The 12,496-nt window shown below is 44.2% G+C and overlaps 1 protein-coding gene and 1 long non-coding RNA gene across 6 annotated transcripts in view; one reads left to right on the forward strand and one right to left on the reverse strand.

The window, feature by feature from the left end:
- Positions 1 to 3,305: 3,305 nt before the first annotated feature.
- On the forward strand, positions 3,306 to 5,185 carry LOC125489095. Its single transcript, XR_007266743.1, has 2 exons — positions 3,306 to 3,411; positions 4,797 to 5,185. It is a non-coding gene; the product is annotated as an uncharacterized LOC125489095 (long non-coding RNA).
- Positions 5,186 to 5,998: 813 nt separating this feature from the next.
- LOC105397485 overlaps positions 5,999 to 12,496 on the reverse strand; it is a 31,417-nt gene continuing 24,919 nt past the window's right edge. For all 5 annotated transcript variants that reach the window (XM_048623526.1, XM_048623522.1, XM_048623523.1 and 2 more), the window contains 6 exons: positions 12,293 to 12,468; positions 11,638 to 11,841; positions 11,058 to 11,282; positions 10,503 to 10,706; positions 8,120 to 9,244; positions 5,999 to 7,266 (listed from right to left, as the gene is read on the reverse strand). In XM_048623526.1, coding sequence (XP_048479483.1) covers positions 7,206 to 7,266; positions 8,120 to 9,244; positions 10,503 to 10,706; positions 11,058 to 11,282; positions 11,638 to 11,841; positions 12,293 to 12,468 — 1,995 coding nt within the window. In that variant the 3' untranslated portion in view covers positions 5,999 to 7,205. The remainder of the gene's footprint in view (positions 7,267 to 8,119; positions 9,245 to 10,502; positions 10,707 to 11,057; positions 11,283 to 11,637; positions 11,842 to 12,292; positions 12,469 to 12,496) is intronic.

Genomic DNA, 12,496 nt, shown 5'->3' on the forward strand with positions numbered 1-12,496 from the left:
TTCATTAAAAAAAAACTTACAATGTTAAAGTCATTTTGCCCATATCTAAACAAAGCGTACCAAACCTTAAATAAAAACACACAATTACCAAAAATGCCACTGTTTTACTTAATGTGTTGTGACGTTGTTCCTACCGGTCAAAAATAAGGGCGCCTTCAAATTAGTCGCTAATTGTCGCGCGGCTGCAGCGCTGCAGCCGCGCTGCTGTCAAAATCCATATAAATTTTGTAATTTAAAAGATGCGCGACTGCAGCGCCGCAGCAGCGCTGCAGTCGCGCGTCAATAATTTATATGCAATTTAGACAGCAGCGCGGCTGCAGCGCTGCAGCAGCGCTGCAGCCGCGCGACAATTAGCGACTAATTTGAAGGCGCCCTAACATGGACACTACGCAAAAACAAACAATTGCGCTAACACAAAAAAAGCACGCGCTCACACCTGCTGTCACTGGCGCACTAAAGGTCAATCATTTAAGCCTATCTATTGGCTCATAACTCAGATTCATAAGGTGTATAGTTTTGCATATATGTGGGGGGGCCCGTCTTACCCCGCGACCCCGTCTTACCCCGGGTTCCCCTACCTACTTGTCTACTTAGTGTCGATGTTGGGTTGGGGTGGCTGATGTAATAGCCAATGAGTTCACAGCTACACAATATTTGTGTCCAGAGGTTTACTAATAAATCGGATCCGTTGTGCCTATTAAGTACCTATGCATGTATCCTGCAATGAGCTTTAAAGCTATATAGACAGATTAGCTTATACTGTACCCGTGGTTCTTACTTAATTATGAGGTTATCGTTGATTTTAGCTCTTTATTTACTGTCGAACACATAGGTATTTACAATACGTGCTAAAGTATTTATGCTGAGTGTTAACACATTTGCCTATAACCTATGGACAATGTGTACTTGCAGAATACATTACACTATCATAAGCTACGAAGTAAATAACTTCTAGTAAATAGTACAGTGCGACGAGACTGTGAGCTTCCACTAGAAATCATCCGTAAACTTCAATAAGATCAAAAATCTTCTACAAAAACAGGTGCTAAAAGCTAAAAGTTTTGCCACGGCATCGAATGAAAAAAAACGCCTAATCTCGTGACCAACAGAGCGTGAACATAGGCTTTTCATCTGTATAACAGTCGCCCTTGGCCTTTTCACAATGGAATCTTTGAGTCGTGTCGAACTGTGAAAATCTGCGCTTACCTTTATCAGTAAGTATACCAGTGTGAGCTCAAATGTAGCTCGAGAAACATCTTGTTACTACATCAGTTTCCAAAAGTTAAAAAATTTAAAACTTTCAGTTACGTGTTACCAAGGACTTTGTAAAGTCCTTGCGTGTTACTTATGGACTATTATAGTTATTGACAGCTGTTACCTCTGGGGCTCCGTCTGTTGAACTTTAGTGTAAAAAGAAGCTACAAATCGTAAAAGCTGTTTTTTTACGAAGTATACGGCTAAGGTGTTTAGTACGCCTGCTGTTTCTCCGGCTGAATCTCCAACTCCACACCATTGTAAGTATACTTAGTTACCATTATTTACTTAACGCTGGATAAAGATAAAAGTAGTACTTACTTATTAAGTATTCTTTATAATATTTTTTCAGGACAATGTCAACAACGCAACCTTCACCAACTACCACCAGCCCTAAATCACCACAGCACCCAACAAATATCGAACAAAAGCAACCAAGGGAACCTCAGCAGTGCGCGGTAGAACCTGAGATCATGGTGAAGAGGGTGGCAGGAGTAGGCAACATGGTGCAGGCGCCTCGCGACAGCTGCCCCGCGGGCCGCCAGCCTGACGCTGAGGGCGTCTGTAGGGAACCCTGGGGTGACGAGTAGCAATACTGGGGGTCCTACATACATACATAAGTACATAATATAATAATACTATTATGCTCACGACTGTAATCCCCGAAGGGGTAGTCATAGGTTCTATTTAACTAGTATAATCATTATGTAGAGTCATTAATTCTATAATAAAAGATAGTTTAGTAAACTTAAGTAACACATTAGTAGTAGTCATAGGTTCTATTTAACTAGTATAATCATTATGTAGAGTCATTAATTCTATAATAAAAGATAGTTTAGTAAACTTAAGTAATACATTAGTAGTACCTATAAGTAAAAATATTATTTTCGGAACTATAATTTTCATTAAATATTGTTACCTATTGATGTACCTAATAAGTACCTACCTACCTAGGAACAGATAGCTAAACATGCAGTTACTATCTAAGGTAAAAACTACTGGTAAGTATACGTATGTAGAGTATACCAGTAAAGTGGGTCTGGATTATAACAAGTTCTGGCAAATCTTGGAATTAGCTAGTGCGTCACGCCAAATGCAATATTTACATTTCAAATACCTTTAGTACTCACCTATATATGTAAGTAGCTCATTTTTTAGTTCACAAGAGTAAACCCGGTTTTGGGTAGGCCCTTTACGTCACGACTTACGACACGACGACGTGGACATCCTGTTAGCATAGTTACAGCTGTTTAGTATTTACTTACTTACCTACCCAAGTTTATCTAAATATTTCGCGTTACTAATAAATAAATATCTTACCAATAGTTTTCGTGTACATCATTATCAACCTCTAATACACGTGCATAGCTCGCTAGACTCGTCAAAAGTACCTCAGCTCTCTCCAGTCCAGAGGAAGGCCGCGGTGTGTGTGCTTCCCCATCCAGCCACCATCAACTGTTTGGTTGACGTCTTCTCGGTATCACGTTCTTGATATTCCATTAGTCATAGGTCTTATTGAATAGGAACTTGATAAGACGACGTGAACTATAGGAATTGATTGATTATGTTGAATCCTACTCGTGTTTAGAGGAAGATACCTGAATCGTAGAAAAAGCAGAAGTTAATTATGGAAAATATGGCACAATTAATCGAAACTCGCGTGCATTCACACTTCACACGTTCACAATGGCTTATTGGAATCGTGCTTTCACGAGACCCAAAATGATGCCTCGCTATTTTTGGACATAATTTCCTGAATCGCAGTAGGTATGTACCTACCTCTAGATCGTTCTCCATATGAGGAATACACTATTTTATTTGCAAAGCACTCAGAGATTTCGCCGATAAGCGAATCGCGGTATCAATGAGTCAAATTATTGACATAGCAACGTGTGCCAGTCTCAAACTCTTATATTCATACCTGTAGCTTTCAAAATGGCTTGGCACCATGGTGATGAATAGTTTGTGTCTGGTGCCTGCATATTGGAGAGGCTTGTTGTACTTGTAGTGTACAAGTACGTACATATAAGTATAGGTAGGAGCCGGCCGGATCGCTGCAGTCTATGGTGTGTGTGCCGTGAGAGAGCAGTGAGGACTGAGGAGATCTGAATAGTTTTGTTTATTTACTTTCTCAACATAATACAAGCTTTTGCGCAGGTCAGTGGAGCTTTATATTTTTTAGTTATTACTAAATTAAAACCGACTCAGTAACTTAATTTTCTGGCCCGAATCACAAATAATAAGCCGGTAGTGGCTGGATGTGGATATGGAAGGCCGAAGACAGAGTGTTGTGGCGCTGCTTCGGAGAGGAATATTTCCAGCGGTGGACGATTACGGGCTGATGATGATGATGTATCAAATTTAATGATGTACAAATATAAACTAACCTGCCTAATTAACATAAGTACCTAACTACAACAGTCAAATATATACTCAGATAACAGTAAATTGTAATGATGTTTCATGCGTTTAAATTATAGTTTTTCTGTGTCAAATATAGATGTCCCACATGAAGACATAAAAGAAGGTGAAACAAATAAATATTTTAATTACCTACTCATATAGTCCATCTTCTTCTTCTTCTTCTTAAGTCCTTTAACTCCTAGTGGAGCATAGGGCCGCAACTACAGCTTTCCACTTCTGACGATCAGAGGCAGCAGCCACAACTTCTGGCCAGCTCATGTTGATCGACTTGATCTCCTGGGCTAATGTCCTTATCCAAGTTATTCTTGGGCGCCCTATCCTTCTTTTTCCTTGCGGGGCAAACACTAGGGCCTGCTTTGTGAGGCGAGAGTCCTCCTGCCGCAACGAATGACCTATCCAGCGCCATTTTCGATCGAGGATCTCTAAATGCGTAGGTCTCTGGTTTGTGAGAGTCCAAAGGTCTTCATTTCTGATGGTTCGTGGCCAAAATATTCCCAGAATTTGTCGCAAGCACTTGTTTATAAAAACTTGAAGCTTGTGGGAAATATCTTTACGCACAAACCAAGTCTCGCACCCGTATAAGAGGACAGTTTTTACGTTGGAGTTAAAGATCCTGATTTTGGTGTTACGGTTGATGTCCATCTAATACCAAGATATAAGTACTATACAGAATATATCTAAATTGCATTCAGTTTCCTTAATTTAGCGCTCCGTCAACCATGGCTGTGTGGTCTGAGCTATATTTATTGCATCCTGCACATCTGGTAGATTAACTAAGTGAACATTACATAAACATGTCTTCTATAAAAATCTGTTTAAGAATATCTACATAATATTTTATAATAAAGACATTACAAATTCACAAAAAGTGGTTAACTTTTTTAGGATAGCAGGTATAAAATCAATATACTAACAAGCTTTTTTTAATTAAATGATATGATTAGGTCGGCATGGCAGCATGGTGTTTACTGTATCTTTGACAATCAGCCCTCTATCGCCCACTGTATATTGGGCGTTAATAGGCCTCCTAAACTTTTCCAGTTCAGTCCTACTTTCCACAGTTTCCACAGCTTTTCGGCTACCAATCACCTTTCAATAAATCAATATAAAATTTCCAGAAAATGGCCGAAAAGGACCGAATCGAGTTCCCAGAGGAGGTGAAAGAAGTTAAGTCGAACTTGGTGGAGGAGCCGGCCCCTGATGCTGAAGACAGCAAGATCGTGGTGGTGGAACAGAGCCGGCCCGCTGGGCTCCCGCAGATAGCCATGAGGAACATGATCCAGGCGCCCGGGAACTGCCCGCCCGGGTACATGATGGATGCTGAGGGGAAGTGCCGGGAGGTCTTCTAACTCTAGTGTATGTAGATGACAAGGTCATTCGGTTGCTCTCAGAAATTTCGGTATATAATTATTAAACTAAGGCTTATTCGTACTAACTTACTTAAGATTGAAATTGTAAATATTTATTGAACTAATGTTTATTTTACATAAAATGTAATTCTTCTTTAGTGTTATTTTTCATAAAGTTAGAGTTACCCCTGCTTAGGCGCATTGCAGTAGGTAGGCATATGAATATACACTGGAGCGGTGGTAGCTCAGTCGGGTAAGCGCTCGCTTCTCACGCCAGAGATGCGGGTTCGAATCCCGGCGCTGACATGTACCAATGAGTTCTTTTAACTTAAGTACAATGTATACCATCGCTCTTACGGTGAAAGAAAACATCGTGAGGAAACCTGCTCACATATCTAGATGAGCTAGATCTAGATATGATCTAGCACATCTAGATATGTGAACCCACCAACCCGCAGTGGACCAGCGTGGTGGGAAATGGTCCAAGCTTAGGAAGGCAGTTTAGACCTTGGGCATATGCACAATGGTTCCATTCGAGAGAGCCAGGTGCAGGTACTTACACCCCCGCAGAGAATAGAATAGAATAGAATATACACTAAGTATTCATGGCGTTTTCATTATGCGCTAAGCAAAACTTCCTGGAAACTGATAGGAGCTTTAATGTGTTCGATTATTTTCATGATAAGATCGATAAGTGCTTGAAGATAAAATAAGGAAAACAGATCTGAAACTAAACAGCACTACTTAGCTGTTAGGTATTATATATAATGTAAGTACAGATTACCTACATAGGTATATTATGTTATACCAGGTTAGGTATAAGTACAGGGTGTGAAAGTTGTGCAACTATGGTGAAACAGGGACAACTTTCTAAACTTACGTAGGTAATTTTTTAGCATTTACTTGGGTAGCATTATAACTATGAGCTTCCAATTCGTAGGAGAACACGGGTAGTAAATAAAAGCATCTCATTTTCTAATAATTAACGGTCATTATTTACTTTAAAATATTCATATAATTACAATAATAAACACTAAATCTGTATTAATTAAACACAGTACTAATTACAAAATTAAATTATTTATCTGTTTTTCTATATTTGTGTCTGAAAATATCGTTGATATTTACCTATCTATCTATGTAAATATCGCAGATATTTTTTCTAGTAGCCACGTAAATATCGTTGAAATTTAAGTTTAGCAAGACGACTTACACGTGATTTAGCTAAGGGGTGCCACCTGGCGAGTTAATAGTTATTTTACCAGCTATATTTTATCTCTTTTGCGGTGGTCGATAGGAAGTGCATTTCTTCGAATCCACCACCACCACTCAACCTAAACGCGAATCTCAAAGAACACCATACAATATGGGGTTGGGCAAAGATACAAACTAATATTAATGTCTCCCGCATAAACCCCAAAACGAAAATAAAAATGTATTGTATAATCTCAGTCACGCAAATACCTGATGAGCTGACAAGTGCCGGAGCTGTTGATCAACCAACGTGGACTGTCAGAAGCTAACTGCAACATCTGCTCAACTGTTTGAACTTGTATTTACTTACCTAACAACTGTAACAACTATTAACGATAAAAATAATTTGTTATTTTTACTATCCGTAACACAGCACAATTCGGCAGCGGTGTTATCACCAAAAATATATTTTTGTGAACAACACCAGGGTGGGTAAATACGCGCATACACTCAAACACACACACACATACATAGCTCTTAACTCCACTATAGGCACAGAGGGATATGGGCCTCCTTCAAAGTTGGAGGGTTATTGCCATAATCTTAAGCGTATTGGCAGGTGGGTTGCATCACCCACGACAAAATATCCACGACATGCAAATATTATGTGTATATACAAATATTTGACCCGGTTGGGATTCAAACCGACTTACTAACCGCTGCTCTATTCGTTCGTCAATCACGATTGTGACGTTAAATACTTATATTGTGAAATATCAGTTCAGAATCGCTGAAGAACCAAATACTGACGACCCTATAACTTTCAATATCTTCAAAGCATCGTCTATCCGTCATTTCGGTACCTATCTAGGTCACCGTGCTACCCGGACGAGCATATGAAGCGAGCCACTAAACTAAATCACGTGTAGGTAAATACCTGCAAATCGTGTAAATATCATTGATATTCACCTAGTAATACGTAAATTATAAGTAACCCAGCGTTGCATAAGTTTTAACAAATGGAGCTTCACTCTCACAAGAGTTCCTGAAACAAACAGAATAATTCATTTAGTATACTTATGTATTTTTATGTACTTTATGGGTATATAAGTAAGAACAGGTTCGTTGATCATGCATCGAATTCATCAGTCAACGGAAGTAAATTGGGAGTATTCAGTCGTTCGTTGGACATAGGCTTTTTATAAACATTGGGACAAAACAGTCAGTCAATGCCAGTGGTGTTCCACGCTAATATTTGTAAAAAGTATTTAGCGAAATAAAAAATAAAGTATAAAATAAGCAGGTACTTACCTTATTGAATTGTTTTCAACATGCATCAAACAAAAAAAAATGCAACTCCGTAAAACAAAGATCTACGAACTTTCAGCGTAAACCAAAATAAAAGCGGGAAAAAAAGAAACAAACAAAAAATGCATTGATAACTTGAATATATTTTTAACACAAAACATAAACATAAAAATATTTCTACATACAATGACAAAATATGACTGTCTATTTGCGAAGGGAATGCTCTCTTTACAAATGTATGAATAATGGCGTATAATAGTATTGTACTGTACAATATTATTCTAGAGAATAAAACTTACTGTACATCATCTGTACATCTTCTAAAGGTCATAATGGTTAAAGGGTCATATCATAAAAAGTGTTATGAGAGTAGGCAGTCACATCTGGGGTTTTGATGCAGGTGAAATTTTATCAGTGAAATGTGGATTAAATTGCCTGCCGAAGGTGCGAGGTATAGGTACTATACTTATTACCTCATTTAAGTCTGAGACAAATTGTATTGTAACTTTTAGCGATATTGGATCCTGTCAAACTAGAATCTCTAACCTGACCATTGTTGCCTTTAGAACCATTTCAAGGACAATACTTACTCGTCCTCCCAGGGACAGACGTCGTTACGCGGCCCGTCTCCCTCACGAGGCAGGGGCACGGCGACGGTGGGCCGCACGAGAGCCACCGGCGTGCGCGCGGGCGGCGGCCGCGGCCGGGGCTCGGCCGACTGAGCGGACGGGTGCCGCAGCATCGTCGGCGTCAGCACTCTCTCCACGGGCTCGTCTTCCACCGTGTCCTCGCACTCGGCTAGAGGCGCCACGGGGGCGGGCGCGGGCGCAGGGGCGGGGGCGGCCGGCTGCGGGCTCTGCAGCGGGCCGCTCTCCGCCGCAGGCGCCGCCTCGGCCGCGGACACGACGAGCGCCGGCGCGGGGGGCGCGGGGGCCGGGGACACAGGCGCCGGGGGCGGGGGCACCGCGGGGGAGGCCGCGGGGGCCTCCGCTGGCGCACTCTCCGCCCCCAGCGGCGTGCGCTGCGCCGACGACGTCGACGCGACGTCCTCAGTCTCACGAGAACTCTCTGGAAGATCACCGATTTCGCTACTAGTTAGCGTACTTGAGGCCGGACTTATTTCTTTAATCGTTGATGCTTGTCGGGCCAGCACTGGGGCGGGCCCGGGCGGCTCGTCCACGGACGGGGGCCGCGGCACTGTCTCTGTCACTGGCCCTGCCCCGGGCGGCTCCGCGGGGTGCGTGGGCGTGGCGGCGGCCGACGCGAACACGGACGACGGCTCGTCGGACACGGCGGGCGAGTGCGGGGGCGAGGCGGGCGGCGAGGCGGGCGGGGACGCGGGCGCCGAGCTCACGCTGATGGTGGGCGTGGGGCGCAGCGGCGCGGGGGCGGGCGCGGGCGCGGCAGGGGGGGCGGCGCGCGGGGAGGCGGGCGGCGAGGCGAGCGGCGCGAGGTGGCGCGGCTCCACGGCGGACAGGCGGCGCAGCGGCGGCGGCGCGCCCCGCAGCCCGCCGTCCAGCGTGCTCTGCTGCGGCAGGCGGCGCCGCTCCCCCGCGCCCCCCGCGCCCGCCCCCGCGGCCCCCGCCACGGCGCTCAGGTCGGACGAGGAGCTGCCGGAGTCCGCGGCGGAGTCCTGGCGCCGCCGCCCCGCCCCCCCCGCCTCGCGGGCCCCCACCTCCCACGGCATCACGTCCGCACTGTCGTCCTCGCCTTCCCTGCAAACCATGCAACTAAGGTTATTGGTGGTCCATCTGCATTTCAATGTCATAGAACTGTACTGTCATAGCGTTGCGGGGGGACTATTTGGCGCACTCAAAGGGACCTATTTATACCCATATTACCCATATACCCAACAGTGAGCAATAATTATGTAGAATGCTGAAGCGTTTGCTATTGGAAGGCAGTGGCTCGTCTGGAGAGGTCCCAATCCTTACTTAATATTATAAATGCGAAAGTAACTGTGTCTGTCTGTCTGTCTGTCTGTCTGTCTGTTACTCTTTCACGCCAAAACTACTGAACGGTTTGAATGAAATTTGGTATACATACGGTCTAGACCCTGGGAAAAAACATAGGCTACTTTTTATCCCGGAATTCCCACGGGAAAACTTTTTAAGGCGTAGCGAAGCGCGCGGGAACAGCTATTTATATATAAGCCCAACAATCCTAATCCTAACTGTGTCTGTCTGTCTTTCTGTCTGTCTGTCTGTCTGTTACTCTTTCACGCCAAAACTACTGAACGGATTTGAATGAAATTTAGTATACATACGGTCTAGATCCTAAGAAAGAACATAGGCTACTTTTTATCCCGGAATTTCCACGGGAAAACTTTTTAAGGCGAAGCGAAGCGCGCGGGACCATATAATATATATATATATATATATATACCTATATAATACTATATATATACATATACCTACACAGAATAATACTTAACTAGAATAATACATGTTATGTACATTACACTACATATAGCAATAATATATTCAACTAAGACTAAGACTAACCCAACCGTGAGCCAATATGTAGAAGGCTGAAACGTTGCTATTGGAAGGCTCAGAGCAGCGTAGGTCCGGAGAAGTAACCCTATAGTCCGAGGTCCCCATCAATACAACGTTGACGCTATCACCTGGGTATCTGATGCAGGTCTGTCTGCTCCTTCAGATGAGCTCGTAAGAGCTGATAACAGTCAAAACCATGTCTGTTACTCTTTCACGCAAAAACTACTAAACGGATTAGAATGAAATTTGGTATACATACGGTCTAGATCCTGGGAAAGAACATAGTCTACTTTTATCCCGGAATTCCCACGGGAAAACTTTTTAAAGCGAAGCTCGCGGGAACAGCTAGTTACCTATATACCCAACAGTGAGCAATAATTATGTAGAAGGCTGAAGCGTTGCTATTGGAAGGCAGTGGCCCGTCTGGAGAGGTCCCATACCCAACAATAGTCAATACAACGCTAATCCTACTCACCTGGGTATCTGATGCAGGTCAGCCTGCGAATGCGAGTGGGGGGGCGGCGGCGGCGCGCGGGGCGGCGCGGCGGCGGCCACCGCCAGCTCGTGGGCCGAGCCGGACAGCGAGCGCTCGGAGCCGCGTCTCCGGGCCAGCCCCGGGGCGGAGACTGTGGCCGGCCCGATGGGCTTCTTCTTGACTTGCCCGCCGAAGTTGAAGAATCTGTTGGGTGGTTGGGAATTGATGAATATAGTAACAAAAAAGGTTGCGTTGTTAAGCATTCGCGACTCGCGACCCCGTAAATTATATCTGTCCGGCCAGACTGTCTAGGCAAACATAACGTTGTGAAGTTGCGATATAGGTACTAACGATCGGTCCTTGGGAGAAGTATTTGACCAGCAGTGGTCGATTAAGAGATATCCAGATTTTCCATGTTGGAAAAGCCGTATTTCCGTGCAGCGGATATAACACTCATTTCTTAGATGCCAGACAATTAACGGAACCAATTTTTCGGCGGAGGCAGCTTATTCCAGCATTTACCTGCGTATAAATTAAAACTCTCTAAACTCTTACTTGGCCTTCTTCTGATGCACGTTCCGTCCTTCAGCCAACAGCCTCTGGAAGTGGTCGGAGCGTATGAACCGCGGGTAGCAGTCCTTCTTCAACAGTAGTCCATAGACATGGTCGGCGGCGTGGTCCAGTGCGTACCGCGAGCCGGTCCGCAGCCCCTCGGCCACTCGCTCCGCTGTCGCGCCGTCGATGTTGATCTCGCACGGCGCGCCGGGTTTTAGGAACTCTCTGGTGGTGGGGAGAGGTTTAAATGGTAGTTAATAAGAACTTACTGGTGGTGGAAAGGATTTCTTGGTTATGTTTTTGGTGGAAGGGTGGTAATATAATAATAAGCTAGGGTGGATTGTGTGAAAATATTGCTATGGTAGGGAAATTTATTAGTGCAGTAGAAAGAAAAAACTGTTATTTATTAAAAGATTTCCTTGTGGAAATGTTTTTCTATTCAATTTTTCGGGATCATAAAGCATTCGGTTCAAGGATTCACTCAGCATGAACGCTCTTAAGATAAGGAGGTAGTAGCCGAGATCAGAATATCAGGTAGCCATTTTGAACATAACACTTATAACCAAGGAAGTATACTCACTGATAGATCTCCTGCAGCTTAACCGGTATCTGTTTCGTGCTGCTCCTCCTCAAATCCATGACCGCCAGCCAGAACCGTATGTTCTCATGAGAGTACTCCTTGCGCAGGAAGCTGGTGAACTCCTGCAGCCCCGTGGGGTCCGCCACCAGCTCCTCGATGGAGAGCGCCCAGCGTTGCACGCGCTTCTCGCTTGGCACGTCCACGCTGTAAGGTGGATGGCGGGTTATTGGTAGTGTAGATTTGGTGGTCAACAAATTTATAATAGTGTTAAGTAGTAGGAAAACGTCATAGTTATGTTTTTATGGTCTCCGGGATTATTTCTAGGGACTATCACCGTGGTGAAGGGATTAGCCGGGCAGCATGATGTTTTTGTATTATGGGGAGCAAAGATCAGCAATGCACAAATATTTGTTCAATTGTTAACCGGAAAACTATACAGTAGACAGTTTTCAATCTACAGGGCAAATACTTATTAGTATTCAAAGGGGTAGTTTTCCATATTAGAGGAATACCTACACGTTTATACCTTAATTCCAATAAAGATCCAAATACCTACATCATGTTTACCATGCGTCTAAATAGTTGTAGGTAGAAATGCTGTTCTAACGTTCAATTTCTATTTCCAAGATACACATAGAAAAGGAGCGCAACTCACAGAGGACTGTTGATCTGCCAGAACAGCGTGTCATCGCTGACCCAGGGGTTGGAGGGCAGCGGCGGCGTGAGCCACGGGTCGTAGGGGGCGAAGGTCTCCGAGTAGGCAAGAAGCGCCTCCAGGGCAATGGAGGTCTTCACCCGCGTGCGGTCCAGGCTCGCCTTCAGGTGCTCGATCTAGAAGAGAGTATAAGTGAGATGAGGT

The sequence above is a fragment of the Plutella xylostella genome, chromosome 10 (genome assembly GCF_932276165.1).
Source record: "Plutella xylostella chromosome 10, ilPluXylo3.1, whole genome shotgun sequence".
Classification (NCBI taxonomy): domain Eukaryota; kingdom Metazoa; phylum Arthropoda; class Insecta; order Lepidoptera; family Plutellidae; genus Plutella; species Plutella xylostella.